The following is a 23,267-nucleotide window of genomic DNA, read 5'->3' on the forward strand; positions in this document are numbered from 1 at the left end:
TCCCCTACTCACGCCTAATCCAAACTCTGAATCTGCACCTTAATACACCCCGTCTTGGGATCCGCCGCCGTCTTGAACGCCTCAACCGCATCCTCAAGCTTATACCTATGCGTAACCAGCTTGCTCAAATCAATCACACCAGACTTGTACAACCGGATAGCCTTGGGCCAAGTATTGCAGTAGCGGTACTGGAACTGCAGGTCCACCTCGCGGGTACTCAGTCTCATGAAAGGAATCTTCATCTCGTTCTTGCCGACGCCGATGACGAAGACTTTGCCGCCGAACTTTACGGTTTGGATGGCGGCGCAGATGGAGGATTCGACGCCGGTGCATTCCATGGCGTGGCTGGGCTCGACGCCGTCGGTCAGTTTGAGGATGGCGGATTGGAAATCCGTGGCTGAGTGGCTGAATTCGACTTTGTGGGTGAGGACGCCGGGGACGAGGGTTTTGGCGAAGTCGAGACGGCCTTGGTCGATGTCGGTGATTACGAGGGGAGTCGCGCCAGCCGCTTGACAGCAGAGAAGTGTGACGAGGCCGATGGGGCCCGCGCCGCAGACGATGGTGGGGTCACCCAGGCGGATGTTCGCGCGGTCCATGCCAGCGAGAGCAACGGAAAGAGGCTCCAACATGGCGCCGTCTTCGAAGGTCATGCTGTCGGGCAGCTTGTGGCACCACATGGCTGGGTGCTTGAGGTAGCGGCGGAGCAGGCCCGTGACGGGTGGTGTAGACAGGAATTGAACGCGCTCGCAGCCGTTGTAGCGGCCTGTGAGGCAGGGCTCGCATTCGCCGCAGATGATGTTGGGTTCGATGGCTACGCGGTCGCCGGGCTTGAGGTGCGTGACGGATTCGTGGCAGGCCATTACTGTGCCGGCGGATTCGTGGCCGAGGACGTGGGTATCTTCTACGATCATGGGTCCGATGCAGCCCTGGAAATGGAGTTAGCACTTGTTCGTTCTCTGTGTAGCTTTGAAAGCTTTCTGCTGCCGTCAAAACCCCAAGGACATGGAAAACGTACAGCATGCCAGAAGTGAATATCACTCCCGCAGATTCCCGTGCTCTTGACATTGATAAGAACCTCGCCTGGCTTCAAATCTCCTCCTCTTTGCACAACCTCCAGACTGGGTTCCGCCTCTGCGACCCAGAGATCATGCGCGGGGTTGGTGTAAACACCGATATTAGCCTTTGACGAGAACTGAACATCCGTGCCGTTGCCATTGGACTTGCTAACACCGTTCGTCGCCGGCGCAGCAGCAGCAGCCTCAGTATGTGTGCCGTTCATCTTGGTCGTCCCTTCTTTGATGTTGAGTGATTGCTTAATCTCCGACGCCCAGCTAGTGAAGAGGGGAAGAGAAGCCATGGAACCAAACGCACGAAAAAGGAACGTTTAAAGGTATGCAATCGCAAGGATGGGGATGATGCAAGAAAGGTCCGATAGAAAGGGTAGGTAAACAAAAACTGGGGGGGACAACCGCGTCAATAAAGATCACCTGGCCACCTTTACTACTCCCGCGGCCCTTCTTTTCTGCCTGTCTGCAAGCGTACGCCTTTACCGCTTGGTGCTTGCCAGCATGTACCTAATCCATTACTATAACCCAGACTTTACCCTTCCGCTCCTTCGCAATTGGTGCGGGGCAACCACGCAAACCGCGCCCGTGAATAATACTTCCATTCATGAGAACGTCACGCCGCCCCGCCATGGCAAGTTGGAGGAAGAACCCCACATAGTCGCGCATCACCAGTCTTTCCACGAATGGGAGGGCAGACAAGTCCGCAAGAAGGGGCAGGTACGCGCAAGTATCGGCTTCCCAGTCTGGCAGTTCCGCGATGCAGTTGGACCCCTTCTACGTTTCCGCCGCGAAGCTACGTGGTGGGGTTGGAGGTGGGCGGCTGCAGCTATACTGCTTCTGGTAGTGTAACCTACACCGAGCCTCCGAGACTAGTAGTACTGAGAAGTCGGATTTCACGATAGTTGGAGACGTGGTGTTGAGTGGGGAATAAACATGCGTAAACCATGAATAGCGTTTGTGTAGCCTCGGCTCGTGACCGATTTTGGATGGGGATGGAAGTGTCTGTTGGTGTGTTGGCTCGGCGCGTTCACCGATTGATGGGTTCTAGATGCGGCGGTTGGGTTGTCACGCAGGTACGGTGTACGACGGAAGGATTGGTATGTCACGTTGGCGCAGACAGATAATGGTAGTTAGACTATTGCTGTTCATTCGCTTTGCTAGGTGTCATGCCATTTATGGAGGAAAACACATGTTCAGGAAACTAGGGCGCGTACCTCATCATCGCATGGAAGTCGCGAACACCACCTGCAAACACCCTCGTCTTCTTCAATCCCGAAGACGTACATCATCGCAATCCACAGAACGATATCAGCCTATAGAACCGCCCACGCCGCATGCACATCAGACTTCCCGTCTATTTCCATCCCCGCGGTCTCCGGTCCGTCTTTGCTGCATAACTGCGCCGCAATATGTGGCGACTGGCGGCTTGACGACGCGCATCGCGCTGGCTGTTGCTATGTATATCCAGGTACACGCACATCGATAATACATGCATGAAGAAAGAGAAGCAGTGGAAGAGAAACGTCCTTAACGGAAGGCGGAACAGTTATCGCGCGCGCGTAGGAATTCGGGGTAAGACAGGCAGGTGGCCTTACACCTACACACCTACACTCTCCTTCCCAATCCCATCGGCGAATGTATCGACCCATCATCGCACCACCTTCATTCTCTAACATCACAGCTTTGATTCTTTGTTATAGCTGCCAAGGAGTCGGAGTGGAGAGGTGGGATTACTATGGTGGTGCTAAGAGGTCTTGTTTCACCATGCGCATGGTTCGGAAGCTCGTTGTACCGAAGCGAGGCTGCAAGGGACAGAGATGAGGCGAATAGAGGCGTGGTGCATGATTGTTAGAGGTGAGATTGAGATGGGTACTTGGGTGGAGTGAGGGTGGTTCGATGGTGGGTTGTGTTGGAGGTTGGACGTGCTTGGTGAAGGCTTGTCTTGCTTGGTGTGTTGGCTCGTGTGATCGAGTCTACCTAGGTACGAGCGAGTATCACCAACACTTCAGACGTCCAACACATGCGTAAAGGGAACTGGAGGCATGATAGAGGTTTTCAAAAAGTCTAGTTTCTTTCTTTCTTTCCTTTGCATAATCCGCATATTGTAGTAAGAACACATGAAAATGGAGTGTACCCTTGGGTTACTACTCTGAAGGCTAATCGTAACAAATACACATCAACCTAATATACGCCTTGACATTCGACCTCGCATACAAAATACACATTCTTGAACAACAGCGTTCTCTAGAAATGCTCCTTCCAGAACTTGAAGTTGACCTCCTGGCATGCCGCCTGCTTACACGCCTTCTTGATGTCGCGCGCCGCAACATTAGGACCGCAGAAGTAGACACCGACCTCTGTGCGTAGCGTGCTTTCCAGACCGTTCATATAGGTCCGGTCCAGGATACCATCGCGCATACCGCAGAACAGGCGCTGGAAGTCGGGACGACCGAAGTTGGTGCGCGACTTGAGTTCTGTGAGGGGATCCTTGTCGGTGCCCACAGAGTTGAGAACAATGTTTTGCGCAGTGTTGACGTCCATCTTCTGGGTGAGGTAAGTGTGGATGCGCAAGAATTGGTCGCCATCTGCGCCGCCGAGGGACTGCGCTTCGAGCGATGAGAGGAGGGTCTGGAACCATTCGAAAGATGAGGTGTCCTTGCAGACCCAGATGAATTCGACACGGCGGAGACGCTTAGGTGGGTTGGGGCTGAGACGGAGGTGGTAGATGGACTTGAGAATTGAGGCCCAGGGTGTGACGCCAATACCGGTTCCGATGAGGACTGCGACTTCGTTCTCGAAAACGTCCTCTGCGGGGGCTCCGTAGGGTCCGTCGATGCGGAGAGCGGGCATCTTTTGGCCGTGCTGAAGTGCTATTTCATACATGCCCATGGGGTCGAGCTCGTCGTAGAGCTTGGATTGTGATTGACCAGCACCGAGAGCGTCGGCAAGTGCGCGAGTGAAGTCACCAACCTGGCGCACGTGAACCGAGATGTACGGGTCGTTGGGGCAGGAAGTGATGGTAAATGGATGCCACTGGTGGTAGCTGACATCCGGGCAGTTCAGGAAAAGCCACTGTCCGGGCTTGTACTTCATGCTGGGCTTGGTGAACTGAATCTCAACGGCATCTATTCGGCATTAGTGCAATCCTTCGAAAACAACGTTGATGATCTGCTTACCGTATGGGTGGCGAACAACCTTGACGATCTGGGTCTGGCGTCTGCAACGAATCTCACGGTAGAGACGATCGAAGAGGTAAAGACCACCTCCCACAAGCTCCCATCGCCATCCCTCGTAACCAATGCAGTGGGTCCAGAAGTTGTCGTGGTCGAATGGAGAGAAAGCTGGAGCGGTATCACGGACGAAGCAGCTGGTCGCGTGGGTGTACATGCCGAGCAGGAACGGGATGAACAGATGATGCGTGTACCAGAAGGTCTCGAACGATTGTTGGCGAATCCTGTGGTGCGCCGTGGTGTAGATTAGAAGCATGCACAGCAACATGATATGTCCTGTGATTCCACCAGCCTCGGCGTAATGGATTTGCAGCGCGATCTGGGGTCTGACTTGCACACGTTCGACGTTGAAGAAGCTATATTTGTTAGCATAGTGAAGCTTTGGAAGATGTTTATCAACTCACTTGACATAATGCGCCGCTACGTGGAGGATAGTGAAGAACAACATGGCGTAGGCGACTTGTCGATGGAACCATTGAGACTCATCAAGCGGCAGTACGCGCACCTTGGGACGGAGCCATCGGAGGATGTTTCTGCACATTGGCATGACGATGACCATGGTATCGACTGACAGGACAAGACCTGCACCTCGAGATACCCATACTGAGTACTGCAGAGCGTTGAGCGGTGCTAAACGTGCGTCACCGGCTTGTTTCCACCTGACTAAAGTTAGTGGTCGATCAATGATATGAGTAAGGGCTTCCTACCATCCTATACCGAACAGGGCCCAATGGAAACCCCAGAAGAAGATGTGAAAGAAGAGTTTTTGTGGCGTGAAGAGCCTGGAAAACGATGTGCCGCCGCCGCCCATGATGAATGCTCTTCCACGGTAACCGGTTGTGTCGTCAACAAGTTCCACCTCAGGCGTGCCGTTCAACGGTGATTATAGAAAAGATTAAAGAGTATACGCGTGGTATAAGCGAACCCAACCAGGAAATAAACGATCCAGTCGAAGTTCGACCCGGCCAGCCAGATACGAAGTGAAGAAAAGAATGTGGGTGTCCCGGGACGAGCGGAGAGATGTAGAGAGAGAGCGCGCGGATGGGGAGGAGGATCCAAGGCTGCCGGGAACCAAGGGTATTAGAATGTCAAGCCTTGGGAACAAGCCGAGTCAACGTGCGCAGATCAGGTGCAGATAGGCAAAGCCGTAAAACCTGGGTAGAGCGGCACGCTGTGCTGAAACCGACAGGGCCTGTTCGGTACGGATGTGGCTCAAACCGATGCCCCACGAAGGTGCCGTATACCAGGAGCCGTTAAGATGGATGACAGAGGTTATGACTAGGGAGGGACGTGATGCAGAGGAAATCCGGTGGCGCCAAACCTGAATGGGCGCAAGGTCGGATTTTGAGGTATCGAAGTTGGGGGAGGGGTTTGCTGCTATGCGCGAGCGGCTAGTGTGTGAAGAGCGTCTCAGACTTGAAGCGCCAGGCACAGAACCATGTTTTCCTTGCAAATGCGGTCGTATGTTCGGAGCTCAAGATCTTCAGTTGCTCTTGGATAATGCACAGTAGGAGTGCAGTGTATGCCGGCGAGTGGCGAGGCGATTGCCGTTTCGCTAGTGGATTTGTTGGGGCTGGTGTTGGTGAGGCTGCGAGGCTTGCGAATCTTCACGATCTACAACTGTCAAACTTCAGACGTGAGCACGATCTGACAGATGGGCCTGAGCCGCGTGGTAGGGTTTCGGACGGTATTTCCTGAGGGGTGCGATTGACCGTTGGCAGATGGGCTCCGATTCTTTTGATGGGGTTCACGACGGATAGGCGAGGCGCGCTGAAACGATGCACGTTGGAAGGCGGGTCGTAAAGGGATAGGAAAATCAGGACGGGTATCTGAATGAATCGCTGAAAGTGGTATTCGCTACGTTATGTCGTTAGGTTAGATGCAGAGGCTGGTAACTTTGGGATTGATGACTGCAGTCGCGGAGGGGATAGCGTTGGCAGGTACGGAAGGCACGCATTGGGGTGGCGGATCTGGTTCTAAACTACCGCCCCTTGCGCAGAAGACTGCATCGAAGACGCGAAAGACACATGGTAGGAGCCTGTTGTGGCTTTTGCGTTAGAACCGCCGAGGCTTGAATTCATCGCTGTTGAAGGCTCTCTGTGCTCGTGGTTGGTAGCACCAAATCTAACGGGCGAGCATTGGCGTGGCGCACACGGCCAATCAGGGGCTGTCTCGAAGCGCTCGAGGAACCCCCACAAAGTTTGAGCCCGCTACTGCGCTGTGCTGGCTGCATGTGTACAAGATCTCGCCTCTATTTTGGGACCGTCTCCATCGTACACGGCTCGACGGACGGCAGCATGCGAATTGCCGGCCTCGTGGATGGCCGACGATGTGAAGAAAGTCTTGTTAGTCCCGCCTTAGACCGTGATGCGGGAAGCGGTGTGCAGTGCGAAGAAAGCCGAGAGAAGTGGTTCTCGGCGATGTGATGGATGCTGAGTGATGGTGGAGGGCTAGATTCTGGGCTGTCTTCAACTCCGACATCTGGATTACACTATCATAGATTTCCCAATTGGGAAGCAGCGTAAACAGATGCCACGGTCACGCCTTCCTTTTGCTCGCCGTTGACCCAAGCACACCCGCAGAAAACAACATCAGGCCATTGTTCTGCACTCAACCACACATGCCCTCTGATCGACAGCTTGTGAACCACGTTCAATTCTCCGACAGGAGCCCTGCCAAAAGCTTCACCATAAGTGCGAACTGATACCGAACGAGTATCGTACCACTTTGTTTTGCGTCAACGTCTGCCATGGCTGCCGTCCCCCACCGTGACGGCATTGACAGCCACGAGGGCATCTGAAGTAAACTTTGTCGTATGATGTTGTTTGATGAGCAAGCCTGAGGAACCAGGAGCGAGCTTCGATATGATCTTCCATGCAGATGACTGATCATCATGCGCCAGGTTTACGGTTGGAGAACCTGAGGCACAGAACAGAAACCGGGACTCAGGCATCCGTCGGGACGGATTATCTGAGTGCTGCCGTGCCGCACGTGCGATGGCGATATCTGCGGAGAATTACCTATTCGATCAGAGTGGCCGATTGTTCGCACTGCGCTGGTTTCATGGCTATCGTGTACGTCAGAGCCAGCGGTAACGCGAATCGGCTTGCGTAAAGGCGTTTTGCAAACTCTTCGCCGCCACCATCAACGAAGTAGCGGTATAGAATTGAGTAAGACCTGAATACTGTCTCCGCAGAGAAACAGTCACCAAGTCTTAGACAGATGCCACAAACCACGTGAACGCGAAGATTCACGCCTAGCTCCGCCCTCGCTACACTACCTTTGCCAAGCTAGCGAGCATCAGCCGTTCATAGGATTGATAGGATAGACTAAATTGGCGGCGCGATCCAGGATACTGGCACCGTGGCTGCAGAGAGGCTGGCGTCGCATGCAGCATCACAGTGGCCCAGCCAATCGCGCCGCGCACACGCCCAATCGTCCACGAAGCGGGTCAAGCGGCTACGAGCGACCATCTCTCCCCCCAGCGCGCGCCGAGCCAGAAGGAGAGTGCGACCAGGGTGCGCGATGCAAGGCCCTGGCGCATAAACTGTCTCTACAATTGCGGTCGACACCCGCTGTCGCTCCCGATATACTGACACGCCTGCCGTCGCGAAGCTCAACGGCAACACCACGCTGCCTGAACACCTAACACGCCTGATACTCGCCTACGCCTCAGCCCACCATAACACCTACCCACTATACACTCCACTCGAGTTGCTCCGTGCCTGATCTCCCCAGAAGCCTTACCGCTTTCGCCACGCCTACGAACCGCCCATCCGCGACCAAGCCAGTGTCTATAACACAAAACCTCGCCCTGCCACACCCAAGCCCATCGATGCTCATCTGTCGCTGAGGGACTACTGGTAGTCGAAGGGACATTTCCACTTTCTTTTCTTCATTTTTTCTATTTACCCTTATTTTCTCACCTATACGACCGCGGGCTCGGTTTATTGCTCGTATCCTTTCTTTATAATACCCGTATTTCGACAATGGGCAAGTTAATCAAGAACCACTGGGCGCGCCTCGTCATCCTCACGGCTGCTGCGTGTAAGTCTTGCCCCACAGCCATCGACACCACCACCAACACCATACTAATTACAACTCCAGATCAAATAGGAGCTGCACTCGAATGCTTCTTCTGGCCCAAGATCTTCTGGGACTTTGCTACCAAGAACCTCGATGGCGCCGTAAAGCCCATCCCCGTACTCCAAGTCATCAACATGATTCTCGGCTTCATCGGTCTAGCATGGGAATGGCCATTGCCACTGCTCGCTGGCACAGGACTGCACCGCTCGATTGAAGCGCGCCTGATCATCTACCCGCTCAGTGCGCTGTGTGCGCTTTTGATCTACCAAGGCACCAACTCGGGACTCTACTACATCATCGGCATGGGAGCGTACTTCTGGGCGTTCAGCGAGGGCGAGGTACGTACCACTCTATCCTTACTAGACATCAACGTACTAACGTTATCCAAGGTCGTCTGCCCCGAGCCATGGACTCTCCCCAAGCGTGGTTCCACAGCCCGCAAGATGACCGCATAGTCTGGCCCTTCCATAGACCGCAACAACAATGCACCTCAACTTCGCTTCTCAACAAACCTATACCCCACACACGCCTTTCCATGTACAGTGTCCACGTAGACGACGTACCACTCCCATATCTCTGGCAGACCACCCACCATGATTTAGCGATTTTCCGGAACCGCCCCACGAGCGGAGGCGTTCATACTCAGCATCTAAGACGAGCAGCAGCATTCATCTCACGATACCAAAATCCCCAACAAACGAGCAGTCGAACATCCTATCCCAGCCAGAGCGCACCGAACGATCTTATTCACTATTCCACGGCGTCATGCAGCGAATATACGGGCGCTAGGTGTTTGCACTACTTAACAAACTTACAAACGAACAAAAATGAATCAATAACCAAAAACACATCATGACGCATTCTCTCACTGCACTTCTCAGTCCTTCCATACATCACTCTCATCCAACGTTGCCATTCTGCAAGGATCTACCTTCTTGCCTTTTGCTCTGACTGCTGTGACATCTCTGACATGACAAGACCTGAGGCAACTCCTCGTTTCAGCCCCACAATTACCTTGCCCGCTTTGGGAAGCCGCTTGTTATGCAGTGTATGCCTTGGCCTAACGAGTTTCTTACAGCTTGCGCCTCAGTCAAGATTGTCAAGGAAATTGGCTGAACCCCTCTTGTCGTAGCCAAGGTGGCGGTGGAAAGCAAAAGTGACATGCGTGGCGTGTTGATTAGTCTGCGAGGGCTATGTGCATTGTATGGTATTGAAGAACGTGATGATTACATGCTCGTACCGCTGACAGTGATAAAAGGCGATGCTTTTGTGGCGGTTTCCGATGGTTTGATCTAGGTGGTGCGCTCCGTCTGAATGGAGGACTTGGACTAGTTCGTATCTTTCTTTTTTCCACGAGAAGCGGGGATAAAAGCCATGGAAGCGCATATCAGGAAGCTTAATGGAACATTGTCAATGTAGAAGCGTGAAAATTACACAAAACTACAGAGAAGATGCATGTACAACACGTAGCTTTTCTGTGCAAAAGAGTCAAGGTCATAACATCGTATTGGGAAATTGTGTCTCTACCCGCCACCTCTACGTAAACACCAACAACAGATCTAGCCTTGGCCAGTCTTAGTCTTGAACACCAACCTTTCCCCTAGCAAAACAACCATACAACTAGATCCTCTACTCGCAAACCTCCATCCTCCATCCCCATCCCTCAACCATCATATCTACTCCCCCTCCGGCCCCTCAATCAAAATCTTAATCCCCTTCCCTTCCTTGACATCCGCAAACGCCTTCTCCGCCTCATCAAACTTGACCTTACCCGTAATAAGCTCCTTGACACTGATCCTGCCGCCAGCAACGAGATCGATGGCGGTTTGGTAGTCGCCGGAGCCGTAGCGGAAGGAGCCTTTGACGTTGAGTTCCTTGGTGCACATGGCCATGATGGGGAAGTTGATGTCGGGTTTGCCCATGCCGCCCTGGTTTTGTGTTAGTATGGTGGAAGAGGGGGTATGGTGGGGAGGGGGTATGGTAGATGGAGGGTGACGACAACATACCTGAACATAAGTCCCCCCCATCCTCAACGCATGAATCGCAGTCTGAATACATGGCTCCGCGCCACTCGCATCAATAATAACATCCGCGCCCATACCCAACTCACACTCTTTAACCAGATTCTCAGCATTCTCCTGCGCACTCACGCGCGCAGACTTGAAACTCGCGTTCGCCGCGTACTTGAGCGCAAAGTTGAGCCGCTCGTCGTTGATATCGACGGTCACAATCTTCTTCGCGCCGTAAGCCTTCGCCACGGCGCAGCACAGCAGACCGACGGGCCCGGCACCGAATACAACAACAGAGTCGCCGGGCTTGATAGACGCTTGTCGCGTAATGTGCACAGCAACAGCCGTAGGTTCAATAAGCGCACCCTCCTCCATACTCATATTCTCCGGCAGTTTATAGCAGTAATCCTCCGGCAGGCTATAATACCTCGCGAGCGTACCATCATACGGCGGCGTCGCCGCAAACGCCATGTCGGGACACAAATTGTATTTCCCGTCTTTGCAGCGGACGCAGCGGCGGCAGGGCACACCGGGTTCCATGGCGACTTCATCGCCCACTTTGAGGCTCTTGACTTTGTCGCCGACGGCGTGCACGATGCCCGCGGATTCGTGGCCGAGCACCATCGGCTTCTCGACTACGAAATGCCCGATTCGGCCTTCGACCCAGTAGTGCACGTCTGAACCGCAGATGCCGGTCCATCGGGGGCGGACGAGGACGTCGTAGGGGGAGGGGAGAGAGGGGATGGGCCGGTCTTCGTATATGACTTCGTTTTTGGCTTTGAGGATGAAGGAGGGGTTCTGGGGGGTGTGTTAGTTGGCTGTAAACATGGCTGAAGCGCGAAGATTCATGGTGGTGCTGTAAAGGTATCGCATGTTTGGAGGGGCATGGTGGGGCAGTCAAGCTATACCTTCTGGGTTGCTGTTTGTGTCGCCATCGTGATATATTGTAGGAATTTCAAGTTTCAGTCGCAATCGTTATAGAATCAATTGTTTGGGAAAGAAATAAGTAAGAACACGTCCCTCAAAACTACACGCGCAGGTGAAATGCTAATGACGATACAAACGGTGGATCCTAGTAAGCCCTCGCGGCAAGCTATCCCGCCTGGGTTAGGAAATGCCCCTCCATTGCAGGCGGGAGTCTGGAAGCTGTCCAAATTATCCGTAATAATTATCCGGCGCTTGCATCACTGTTCTTGGAAAGCTGGAGTGGGTATCTCGGCGTTGCTCCGAGGTCGCTATGGAGCGCCGCGGCTATGCGAATGACCAAACCGAATTGCGCATGTTCCGGTTCGTGGGACACCTTGCCACTTCGCCTTAGTGTAAGCTCGCCGGGTCTTTTGAGAGGGTAATGTGCGGCAATCTTGGTTGGAATATCTCAGCTGGCCTTTGAATTTTGCCTTTTCCAACATGACCACCAGCAGGTCACGAGTGCATCATCGTCTTGATCTTCGCTCGCCTCGGACGGGCCCCAGTCATCGCGTCCTTTCTCTTCTCCTTCTTCCACTACCTGTAGCCCGAGCTCTAACATCCGGCGGCGAAAGTCCTTGATTTCAGGCAAGTAAGCGTCCCTGTATGGGAACTCGATGATCACTGTAGCGTTGTCGTCCGGGGCCAGCCAAACGCCGATAGTATCGACCAACATGCGCGGATGGTCTGGGGAGTAGAGCGAATCTGCAGCAAGAATCAAGGGGAATTTGGCAGGAATGGGCGCGTCATCGCCAGTACTGTTATCGTCTGGCAGTGGCTCACAGGAGGTTGGATTTGTCCAGTCAAGCATAGCTGTGCGGACTGTCCCACCATTGAGACTGACGGCCTCCCGATTCTGTTGCGCATTGTAGGCCAGGTTTGGACAGATGCTGGGCAGATCTGTCAAAACAACGTCTGCGCCCAAGCCTGCCATTGCCAGTCCAACCAAGCCCGTACCCGATCCAAGCTCAAGGACTTGTAGCCGATTTTGTGTGTCCGGGGAGACGAGATGGAAGGTTCTGAGGCGCTTCGCAAGCATATAGGAAGCAGCCCAGGTCTTCAGGCCCAGATCGTCGCCTGTCATGGCAGGCTCGTGGATCTTAAGCTCGAATGCGTCGGACGAGGTGGGAATCTGGAAAGTGCGCGACATGGTGCTCATGGCAGATCGACCGGATCGCTCACTGAGGCGCGCGCTGGCTTGATCCCATATGCGCTCCTTGACCTCATCGTCTTCTATCCATTGTAGCCCGCTACTGATAATTGTCGTGAGGTATCGTGTGACGCCCTCTGGATTGACCTGAACTGCAGGCTCGCGCGCCTCTATCACTGCCTTCCCATCGCGGTCTGTGTGCCTTGTAGTTGTATATTCCCACGAAGGCGGAGCGGTGGTAAGGAGCGCGAGGGTTTCGAGGAGGGCCTCGGCGGAGGGCTTGGTGTAGAGTTGGGGTAGGTCAAGGACTAGACATGGATTTAGCACCAAGACATGCAGATGCAAGGCGCAGATGTATACCATCTAACATGGACATTTTGAAGCGACTATGGCGAATGCGCGGGAAAATTGTTGGTCGGTGGGGTGCAGTACTCACCAGGTCCAGCGTGGGCCCAAGCTAGCCACCGCGGGGCTAAGATGCAGGTACCACGAGCTGATATTCTGATAGTCCAACGCTGCCTATTCGCCCGTCTCAAGCCTTCTTTAGGGTCGTCTTAAAGCCGTAGTATGCTTGGTCCATGTCGAATTGGAACTCGCGCGACTGCTCGTCGCTCAGTTTCTCGGCGGCCCGCATTTGGTTCAGAGTGATCAGCCACTGCACAATCTTGCCCTTATTCTCGAATTCGACATCTGTGACCTTGTTGACAGCCTGGATGATCTCGACAAGGAGAGGGTGTAGGGTGTCTTTCTCCACCAGCCCGATCTTGATAGCGTCGAGCAGGGTGATGAAGGTCTCGGTCGCGTTGACGACCAGCGTGGCGTCAGCAAAGTCGCCTGACTGAGCTGGCCGTGATGGGCCCTGTTCGATGGTAGCGGGTATGCCGACGCGCAGTCGTTCGATAGCTCGTGGACATTCCATCTGGAGTCGTGTCAGCCTAGTACTGGAGAAGCTCGAGACTTGCTATGACATACGTGCCATTCCTTTGCAAACTGATCCAGGTCACCGAATGCCCGCGCGACAGTCTCATTGGCCAGATTGGACTTGTACTGCTTCATCAAGCGGTTGCATGTCTCGGTGTAGTCGGCTTCGGCGATGGAGTCTTTGAGGTAGGCCTTTTCTATGGCGTCGAGCGTGATGATGATGCTGTAGATCTCGGCCAGCGAGTCGTTCAGGTCGCGCTCGGCATTGGTCGTTGAGAGCTTGACTTCCTGGGTAGACGGTGAGTATGCGCATGCGGAGTGGGACTGATGCGCGTCATACCTCATCAAGGTTGATGGTCGCGGAAAGATTAGAGCGCGGAATGTAGGGCGTCGGCGCGTAGGCCAGCTGCCTGCCGTAGGACATTGTAGCGATGAATTAATCTGTCGTATAGGGTCGCGGGCTTAGTTGAGTGGTGCACAGTTGTGTTATCGATGCGCCGCAGCTCATCGCGTGGGGAAGGCGCTAGAGATCCAGGCAGGGTCCTTAGCGCTGGAACTTTTTCGAGGCCCAAGTTTTTCAACCGCCAGCTGCACGCCCGGCCAACAACACCCTCGCGCCTACGAGGAACCGCCAAATACCGCCGACATGCCCGTCTCCAAGGCGACCAAGAAGTTCCAGAAGGACAAGCTCGGCGACGTCATCAAGCGCCGCAAGGATGTCGCCAAAGTCAAGCAGAGGAAGCAGATGGACACCAAGAAGAAGGAGCGCAAGGCCCGCGACAATGCCAAAGCCGACGACCTGGAGGAGGAAGCCGCGAAGAAGCCCAAGACGAATGGCGCCAAGGACGACAGCCTGGGCGAAATGTCCATGGACCAGTTCTTCCAAGGCGGTTTCCAGATCCCCGAGATGAGCAAAAAGAAGACCAAGCCCAAGACCGGCAAGCGCAAACGTACACCTGTCGAGGAGGATGCGTCGGAAGGCTCCGATGAGGACATGGAAGATGCGCCCGACGGCACCGACGAGTCCGGCTCCGAAAGCGACTCTGGCGACGACGCAGACACACACAAGGCGCAGCTCGAAGGACTGGCGGAGAAGGACCCCGAGTTCTACAAGTACCTCAAGGAGAACGACGCCGAGCTTTTGGACTTTGCCGAAGACGCCGACCTTGCAGAGATTGACGCTCTGTCTGCCAGTGAAGACGAGGCCACACCGAGGAAGAAGCAGAAAGCCCAGAAAGCGCAAGAAAGCGCATTCGACGACGAGGAAGACTCGGGCAATGAGCTTGGCTTGAAGACAATCCAAAAATGGAAGGCTGCCATGGAGTCGAAACATTCCCTGCGCGCCATGAAGGAGGTCGTTCTGGCCTTCCGCGCTGCATCGCACATGAACGACTCGGAGGCTACGAAATCATACAAGTACTCCATAACCGACCCAGATGGTGCGTCCATAAACTCCCGCCCTAAGGTCAAGACTAACAGCATGTAGTGTACCATCAAGTTCAAGTAACCACTCTTCACCTAGTACCCAAGGTTCTCCAACATCACCTGCCCGTCAAGGAGAGCGCTGGAGGCAGGATGTAAGTAATCACCCTACTTCTTCAGGATGCTCACTAACAATCTCAGTCGCGTTGCTACCGACTCGAAGAAGTTCCGCACACTTACTCCCCTCCTCAAGTCGCATACCGTCTCGATTCATCACCTCCTTGAGAACCTGTCCGATGCGAAGACCCTCCAGATGACGCTAGACTCGCTCTCCCACATGCTCCCATACATTCTGTCCTTCAAGAAGGTCGTGCGCGAGGTCGTGCGCTCTGTCGCATCAGTCTGGTCAGATAGTGCCAACAACGACGGAACAAGAGTGTCGGCTTTCTTGGTTCTGCGACGACTAGTAGTCATTGCCGACCCAAGCATCCGCGAGGCTGTCTTGAAGCAGGTATACCAGGGCCTCGTCAAGAGCGCGAGGAATACCACAATCCACACCATTCAGGGTATCAACCTGATGAAGAACACCGCGGCGGAGCTCTGGGGCATCGATCCCACTGTTGGCTACACCACAGGCTTCGGCTTCATCCGCCAGCTCGCGATACACCTACGCACAAGCATCACCAATAAGACAAAAGACTCCTACAAGACCGTCTACAACTGGCAGTACGTCCACTCGCTTGACTTCTGGTCGCGAGTCATCTCCATGCACTGCGAGACCCTCCGCGAAGCAGAGTCCGGCAAACCCTCACCCCTCCGCCCCCTCATCTACCCCGTCGTCCAAGTCACCCTCGGAGCCATGCGTCTAATCCCCACATCGCAATACTTCCCCCTACGCTTCCAACTCATCCGCTCGCTCCTGCGCATCGCCCAAGCAACTTCCACCTACATCCCGCTCGCGCCCGCCCTCGTCGAAGTCCTCAACTCGGCCGAGATGAAGAAACCGCCCAAGCCCAGCACTCTCAAAGCCCTCGACTTCAGCATCAGCATCCGCGCAACCAAAGCCTTCTTGCGCACACGCATCTACCAAGACGGCATCGGCGAGCAAGTCGCCGAACTCCTCTCCGAATTCTTCATCCTCTGGACAAAAAACATCGCCTTCCCCGAACTCGCCCTCCCCGTCATCGTCATGCTAAAGCGCTGGGTCAAAGCCATGACGAAGAAGAGTTCCGGAAACAAAAACACCAAAGTCTCCTCGCTCATCGCGCTGCTCGTCCAGAAGCTAGAGGCGAATTCCCGTTGGGTCGAGGAGAAGAGGAATAAGGTTGAGTTTGCACCGAATAACCGTGCGGGTGTCGATGGGTTCTTGAAGGATGTAGAGTGGGATAAGAGTCCGCTCGGCGCGTATGTGGCGGGTCAGCGTAAGAGCAGGGAGCAGAAGGCGAAGTTGCTCGAGGAGGCAAGGAAGACGGAGGATAGGAAGAGGAAGGAGGGGGAGAAGTATGATAAGAAGGGTGGAAAGGAGTTTGAGGCGGATGAGGATGAGGAGGAGGAAGAGGAGGTTGACCTTGAGGGGTTGAGCGATGAGGATTTGGAGATGGACGATGATGAGGAGGAGAGTGATGATGAGTAGAGTGGTTGGGTTTTGTACTGTATCGGATATTTTGGTGTTGGGTTACACGGATATGTGTGTCTGTAGAGATGGACATGTAGTCTGTGATGGGATACGGCTGTGCAACGTAATGCCGCATGTTTCCCTGAATCTTCTTTCTTGTTCTGTATGCGAGTGATGGCGAGTTCAATACATAGATATGTCTGTGTTTTGATGAGCTGATACAGTATGCTGAAGGTATACAACATATCAAATTTCGTAATTACATTACTCAAAAGTATGATGTATACTCCAGACTGATGTCCAACCAGGACACAATTTCGAAACCACGCTACCGGTATCTGGAAAGAACAACTGTAAGATGTGATTATTATGGCATGTCAAGCTTTTGCGTTGCCATACTACGCGCGATTATATAGACTAGCGTTGATACAGAAACACTTGCTATTTTTATATACACCCCAAGGAAACTACATGTGTTGTCGTTGTGCAACAGACGTATCTGTCGTCGACTAATTAGTTTGCTCTCCTCTCTTTATGAAGAGTGAACAACGGGTATCCTGATGAACGCCTGAAGTGAGAGACAAAGGAAAGAAAGGGAAAGAAGGCAACGGTATATCCGCCGCCGCAACCTCCACCACCGCCATACCATCCATCAACCCGAACAAGTTTTGCATCTGCCACAAGGACAGAGAAACCGTGAGACACACCCTGAAACAACCTAGCTGCTGTCACGAAGGTGTCACAACACGACACTCCCCTCCATTCCCGTCCTTCCACCATCCTCATCTTACCCACCCATCCAACGCCCTACCAACCAACACCAACACCCTTATCCTTCAACCGCCTAAACTCCCTACACTCATACTCCGTCGGCCGCTTCCCCTTCCCCTGCCACCTAATCCCCTCCTGCCCCTCACACCTCTCCAACCTAAACCGATACATAGCCTTCTCCCTATCCACGCACGTATACCCCCTAACTACATAAAGCCCATCGTATCTGAGCCCCAGTTCCGGGCGGTACGGATTCTTCTTATTGAGCTGAGCAGACCGAATGACGCGAATGGGGTTGAGTAACTCGGCGGATTTGATCAGATGAGCGGTATTCTCCGTGGGCGTGGCGTTGCGGCCTTCGGTGCCAGAGTACTCAATGGTATCCCCGTTGTCGACGTCGTGGTACGGGTTCCCACCGGAGAGAACGATGGAGTAAGCACCTTTATCGCGCTCCCCGTAAATACCGCCTTGGGCAGACCCATGGGCCCCATCGCGCACAGTACAAAGCTGCGTAGGCCACCACTGGCCCAGCACCAACTCGCCCTCCCCATAATACTTCGCCGTCGTAGGAAACTTGGCACGATACGTATCATCCAGACGATCACTCGTCCTGTTATCCCCTTTATGCGGCACAATCCCGCGCAGTATATCCTGATTCAAATCGTTCTTATACCATCTCTTGTACAGTTGATACGCGTCCGCCTTTAGATCCCACGGGAACTTCGTGCCTGGTTTGAAGATGCGGGGCAGACCGTAGTCGGGGCTTAGGGTCATGGCTTTGCGGAGGAGGACGGTGTTGACTTGTAGGTCGATTTCGGCTTTGTGGATTAGGTCGCGGATTTTGTCGTAGAGGGCTTCGAGTTCCGAGGGGGGTTTTCCGGGCTTCTCGCTGTCGGTTAGGGCGGCTTTGAGGGACTGGAGGGTTACGAGGGCGAGGGGACGTTTTTTGGTCATGGCTTCCATGCGTGGGTCTTTGATGGTGATGGAGGTGTACCATGTTGGGAGGGACTTTGCGATTGGGTATTTGTCGTCTGGATCGTCTGAGACGAAGAGGTCGTTTGACGGCACGATCTCTGAGTCTGATGCGTTTGTTGGCGTTGCGGGCGTTGCTGGCGTTGCGGCCCTTGAAGTTGTAGCAGCCGTCCGCTCCCGTGAAGCGCCTGCAGTCGATGATTCTGCAAACGTCGCACTCTTTGGCTCGTCCTTAAGAGGGTCCTTCTTCTCGCCTTTCAGAGGCTCCCTCTGCTTCCTCATCTTCCACAAGCTCTGAACATCGATCTGCTCGTTCGCCTCCTTCTCCTGTGGCTTCTTCTGGGTCGGGGTTGGAGTTGCAGACTTAGCCGGCGCCTTGCCCAGCTCCTTTGTATTGACCTTCAGCTTTTTAGGCGCGTCGGCGCTCGGCTGCGGCTTCTTTTGAATCTGGACTTGGACCTTCGACTTGCTCGGCTCTGTAGCACCCTCTTTTGCTTTATTAGAGGTGTCGTCTTTTGGCTTCTGGGAGATGGCTTCCTTCGCCTTGGACTTGTCTTGAACCCGAGGCTGGGGGATCTCTTGGACCTTCGCTTTCTTAGCCGGCGGATCGACGGGCTTCGCACCGGGAGATGTTGGAAGCTTACGCTTTAAACTCTGCTGCGCTGGCTTGATGACCTTGGGCGTGACGGCGATGGTGTCCGCCGCGACAGGTTGCTCCGCATTCTTGAACGGGTTCATTTGATGCTTTGCTCCTAGCTCCGTCATCTTCTTGCTGAGAAGACTCATCCTCCTCTGGTGCTCCTCGTTGTTGGCTTCTTTCTGCTCCTTCGTCTTTTGTAGGATCCTCGCGACGGCTTCTGGTCCGGTACCAGACGCCTTCGCAGCATTCTGGGCTTTCTCCAGCAGCCATGCTGAGGACTTGGGGACTTCGTTCTTGGTCGCTGCCATGGTGTTGCAGTTGATATTCTGCGAGGTGGGGTGGTCGTGTGTTTGTTTACAATGTCAGGCGCCAGCTGGCGTTTGCCATATACGTGCCGCGCTACCTCTAGGCTGCAACAACAGATGTGCGGGGTAAAAGAGAGGAGCAGTGAATATGGATATCAAGAGACTGGTAGATGACGTGGAGTGTAATAGACCTCCGGTGCTAATCCGCTGCGGCCTCGTGGAAGCACGCGTGCAGGTAATTCTGAGTCTTCTTCTAGACCCTACTAGAAGCTGCGATATGTCTGTGAGACAGTTGCAACCGTGATAATTGAAACTACGTAATTTGCATCGAAGGTTGAATTGATGCTGAAGATGGATGGGAGGAAATAGGTGAGGTTTATATAGTATTCGATGGTTGACCGCAGGTGCTCGATGTCGCGGATGCCGCGCTAGTCTCTCATTATCGACGCGCCTTGATTGGCTCACGCGTTATCTCTTTCGACATGGGTGTATGTATCTCTTTGAGTTTGCATTGGCAGAAGTCACAAGACAATGCACTTTAGAGTCACTAATGCCTATAGCATGCATATACGAGGATTGAAAGCTATAATCTTACCTCAATCAAGTAGTTCTTATAGACTTCCAGTCATTCTTGCATACAACTAATGCATGTTGGAGTCATAGTAATACGTAGCCAGAGGCTATGCAATGCACATTTGATTTGATATACAGAGTGAGTTACAGTAGTCTAGATAAACTTCCATATTGGTCTCTACATTGGGTAAGGTTCAGGTGGAACAGGACAAAGTATTTGACGCAAGATTGAACATGACAGTTATGCCGACAGATTGTAATACCTTTCTTATCTTGCCAAATTCATAGCTAAGACATAGCTTCTAATCACGGTAATGACAGTCGTTCCTGTCTTATAGAATGCGATCACTCACAGTTGTCGCATCATCACATACGGCAGATCATAGCATTATGTTACAGTTTATGCTGAGTTGATAAGTTCCATCTCGAACCACGCATACCGTCAGAAAGTAGACCGTTTGAGAAACATATCATCATTCGCAAACTCATCTCTATATACCCGGGTATGTCCACTCCAAAGCCAAAACCCAAAACGCTATGCCAAACGCCATCCCTTCATTCCCAATCCCAATCATGAACTCATCCACCACCCCCTCAAGCCTTCCCCTCAACAACCTGCCCCAGCACCTCCCCCTCAACCACCGCATCCCCGGGCCCCTTCCCCTTACTCCCCACCTTCTCCAACGGACTCACAACCTTCTCCTCCACCCTCTCCTCCTCCCCATCCACACTAATATTAACCCAACCCCTCACACTATCCTTCGTCCTACTCAAAATCGTCGTATCATTAACCAAATTCCAGCTCTTCGCCGGCGGCCCAGCCTCTTCCTCCAATTCCAAATCCGCCGCACTCGTATTCGCAACCCTCGCCCCATTCTCCCTCAGCATCTGCAGTATCGCGCGTGTGTTGAGCCTTAGTACGCGTTCAGGTTCTTTTGCGCCGAAGACTTTCGTTGTGACCCAGGGGAACAGGACGCCGAAATCGGACTGCGAGAGGTGCGCTGAGGCGATGGGGTAGAAGATGTGGGGGCCAGGTTGGTTTGTGTATTTCGATTGTGAAGGCGAGGGAGGCGCTAAGATGGATTTCGTTTCGCGGAAGTTGGAGGACCAGTTGTAGAAGCCTTCCGAGGCGATGGCTAGCAGGTTCTTGCCGCCAGAGGGGGAGTCATAGCAGGGCATGGGTTTGGAGCGGAGCCAGCTTGTGGCGGGGCTTTGAATGGGGAGCGTCCAAAGGTCGAGGAGGGTGACGGAGTTGCGGGGTGTGATTTGTTGGACTAGGGTTGAGTCTGAGGAGGGGGTGTAGAGGGGTTTGTAGCCTGGGGTTGGGGTGGAAGGGCGGTGGTAGACGGATTTGACGAATTGAACCATTGTGCATGCGCCGAAGGAGTGGCCTGCGTAGCTGATGGAGCCGGGCTCGTGGATGTTGAGGATGTTGGAGAACATGCTGAGTAGGTTCTTTCCCTTGGGTTGGTCTTGGGCTACGTTCTTGAGTTTACGTCCTTCGTCGATTTTCAAGACCGCATCGTGCATCATGCCCAACTCCCATAGCCGTATCTTCAGTTGCTCGTCTCGTGCCTCATATACTTCTGTGCTCGCCTTGTGCGCAATGGATCGGTAGTCGACGCGCTTCGTCTTCTGCTTCTCCTCGGGCGTGTGGTGTATGGCGAGAGGCGAGCTGCCATCGCGATGGTCTGCTGCTACCACTACGATTCCGTGACTTGCGAGTGAGCCGCAGATGTGCGAGTATGCGTTCCGTGTGCCCCCCAGTCCGTGAGAAAACATCATGACGGGCCATCGATCGGACTTCGGCGGGGGAGCGAGGAGTTCGGCGTTTTGGTGTACAGGCATGGAAATGTAATACAGTAGTTGTGGCATCAATCTAGACAACTATCAGCATCGTGCTCATCCCAAATCGCATCCCAAGGTACTTACGAGAAAACACTCGCAAACGCGCTGTTCGCCCCCAGAAACCTCGCATAAGCACTAATGTATTCCCTCTGCGGACTCGGTATCCACTTCACAGCCTTCTCGTTGCTGTCTTGATTACACGGGTAGAAGATGCGGAAAGCGACAGTAGGTAGATCTGCAGGAGGCGCATCTGCGCTCGGGCTGTCCAGGTCGCTCGTGGGTATCTCTACATCCACAGAGCCGACCTTGTACGGTCCCGTATGCGGCGGGAAGCCCGGCGTGGGATTCAATCGATGGAGCCACGACATATCGGCAATCGCAAGCGGGTTCGCTGTCCCAACCGGAAGTCGCGAGGGGAGAGCGTGGGTAAGAGATCTAAACGCGCGTGAGAACGACAGTATGATTGTCAAAAACCGTAAAAGACAATCTTCAATCGAGGTCGTAAATCTAGTAAAGAAACGAACAGGCCGTAAGAATGGGGTGTAAATTGAGAAGGAAAGTCTAGATCAGAAACGGAGCCGCACGCACGCCTATATCATGGAAATCTGAAGAACCATGCCAGTGACGCACAAAGCCCATGCTAACACGCTACTGCCAGGGCACTGGGGCGTCCACCCTCGGAAGGGCACGCGACCCCCGAGTGCTAGCCCGCCCGCCGGTGCCATCCATGACTGTGGCAAATGTAAATTTGCGACATGGAGATGCCGAGGTTTCGGACGCGTTACGGCGGATCCAGGAGTTTCCCCAGCGCGTCAGCATGCAAGATATGGGACATACTGTGGGAATTCTTCGGAGTGCAGGAATCTGTATTGATGGATGCTGTCGGTATTCTGCTGGATCGAGTCCGGATGGGCGTGGGGAGTGGCTTGGAGCGTGATCGCGTGCGCATGCATTATCCTTTTCCATGATGACGACACGCCAGACGTTTAGATCCGCGCATGCGCGAGAAGATCGCGCTAGGCTTCACGTCGCCGCATCTGGCCATACCACAAAACCTCCGCGCCGCGGTACTCTACGGATCAACCATCACTGCCATCTTGTTTTAGTGCGAACGATGCGTTGTTCAGTTGAGCACGGAATTCCGTTGACTTCCAAATCTGCACATCGAGCCCGTCCGACTATTGCCCAGAGGCAAGAACTATCGATGCAGGTAGTGAGATAAAAAATGTCCCGATGTAATTCCGACATGGTGGGTGACATGTGATCGTCATGTAGCTCCCGAGTAGCTAGCGCGCGATCGTGAGGTAGACTGGACGTGATGCTGCATCAGTGATGTGGGTTATCGACAACTCATCGAATGAAGAAATATATTGTATCTGGGTTGCGTCAATTCACGATGTAGATCTCAGCGGACGCGGAAGTCAAAGGCCCTTTATGACGGTGGAATGTCGATGCAAGGCAAGACAACAAAATGCCGTCAGGTAGCCCGTACGTAACAATTGTAATGCAGGGTATACCCTGAACCCCCTGTATTCGTTGATAGACGTTTTACAAGTCAAAGGAGCTCGTTTGATCAACCTCTGTCCAAGAATCCTCCAATCCGTATTACATCTGCACGCTATCCATGTATCTACAGAAAAGATTACCAGAGTATGCCACACATGCAAAATAAAGGATTCGAAAGACCTTCTC

The 23,267-nt window shown here is 53.5% G+C and overlaps 8 protein-coding genes across 8 annotated transcripts; 2 read left to right on the forward strand and 6 right to left on the reverse strand.

Moving 5' to 3' along the window:
- Positions 1–14: 14 nt before the first annotated feature.
- Positions 15–1,357, reverse strand: J4E87_006256 (uncharacterized protein; the record flags this gene model as incomplete). The annotated part of the gene is made up of 2 exons (XM_049377861.1): positions 15–926; positions 1,016–1,357. 2 exons carry the CDS (start codon positions 1,355–1,357, stop codon positions 15–17), a joined length of 1,254 nt encoding a protein of 417 aa, XP_049232428.1.
- A 1,954-nt stretch (positions 1,358–3,311) lies between these two features.
- On the reverse strand, positions 3,312–5,108 carry J4E87_006257 (uncharacterized protein; the record flags this gene model as incomplete). The annotated part of the gene is made up of 4 exons (XM_049377862.1): positions 3,312–4,192; positions 4,244–4,653; positions 4,702–4,956; positions 5,005–5,108. The coding sequence occupies 4 exons, from the start codon at positions 5,106–5,108 to the stop codon at positions 3,312–3,314; spliced, it is 1,650 nt and encodes a 549-aa protein (XP_049232429.1).
- Positions 5,109–8,286: 3,178 nt separating this feature from the next.
- On the forward strand, positions 8,287–8,838 carry J4E87_006258 (uncharacterized protein; the record flags this gene model as incomplete). The annotated part of the gene is made up of 3 exons (XM_049377863.1): positions 8,287–8,344; positions 8,405–8,721; positions 8,773–8,838. 3 exons carry the CDS (start codon positions 8,287–8,289, stop codon positions 8,836–8,838), a joined length of 441 nt encoding a protein of 146 aa, XP_049232430.1.
- Positions 8,839–10,059: 1,221 nt separating this feature from the next.
- Positions 10,060–12,884, reverse strand: J4E87_006259 (uncharacterized protein; the record flags this gene model as incomplete). The annotated part of the gene is made up of 4 exons (XM_049377864.1): positions 10,060–10,311; positions 10,390–11,190; positions 11,819–12,816; positions 12,869–12,884. The coding sequence occupies 4 exons, from the start codon at positions 12,882–12,884 to the stop codon at positions 10,060–10,062; spliced, it is 2,067 nt and encodes a 688-aa protein (XP_049232431.1).
- A 156-nt stretch (positions 12,885–13,040) lies between these two features.
- On the reverse strand, positions 13,041–13,853 carry J4E87_006260 (uncharacterized protein; the record flags this gene model as incomplete). The annotated part of the gene is made up of 3 exons (XM_049377865.1): positions 13,041–13,427; positions 13,481–13,717; positions 13,770–13,853. The coding sequence occupies 3 exons, from the start codon at positions 13,851–13,853 to the stop codon at positions 13,041–13,043; spliced, it is 708 nt and encodes a 235-aa protein (XP_049232432.1).
- A 222-nt stretch (positions 13,854–14,075) lies between these two features.
- J4E87_006261 (uncharacterized protein) lies at positions 14,076–16,484 on the forward strand (the record flags this gene model as incomplete). Its single annotated transcript, XM_049377866.1, has 3 exons — positions 14,076–14,868; positions 14,916–15,006; positions 15,053–16,484. The coding sequence occupies 3 exons, from the start codon at positions 14,076–14,078 to the stop codon at positions 16,482–16,484; spliced, it is 2,316 nt and encodes a 771-aa protein (XP_049232433.1).
- Positions 16,485–17,273: 789 nt separating this feature from the next.
- J4E87_006262 (uncharacterized protein) lies at positions 17,274–19,897 on the reverse strand (the record flags this gene model as incomplete). Its single annotated transcript, XM_049377867.1, has 2 exons — positions 17,274–19,175; positions 19,892–19,897. The coding sequence occupies 2 exons, from the start codon at positions 19,895–19,897 to the stop codon at positions 17,274–17,276; spliced, it is 1,908 nt and encodes a 635-aa protein (XP_049232434.1).
- A 424-nt stretch (positions 19,898–20,321) lies between these two features.
- Positions 20,322–21,943, reverse strand: J4E87_006263 (uncharacterized protein; the record flags this gene model as incomplete). Its single annotated transcript, XM_049377868.1, has 2 exons — positions 20,322–21,606; positions 21,660–21,943. The coding sequence occupies 2 exons, from the start codon at positions 21,941–21,943 to the stop codon at positions 20,322–20,324; spliced, it is 1,569 nt and encodes a 522-aa protein (XP_049232435.1).
- Positions 21,944–23,267: the final 1,324 nt, after the last annotated feature.

Source organism: Alternaria ethzedia, assembly GCF_023757985.1.
Source record: "Alternaria ethzedia strain BMP 0044 chromosome Unknown scaffold_14, whole genome shotgun sequence".
NCBI lineage: Eukaryota > Fungi > Ascomycota > Dothideomycetes > Pleosporales > Pleosporaceae > Alternaria > Alternaria ethzedia.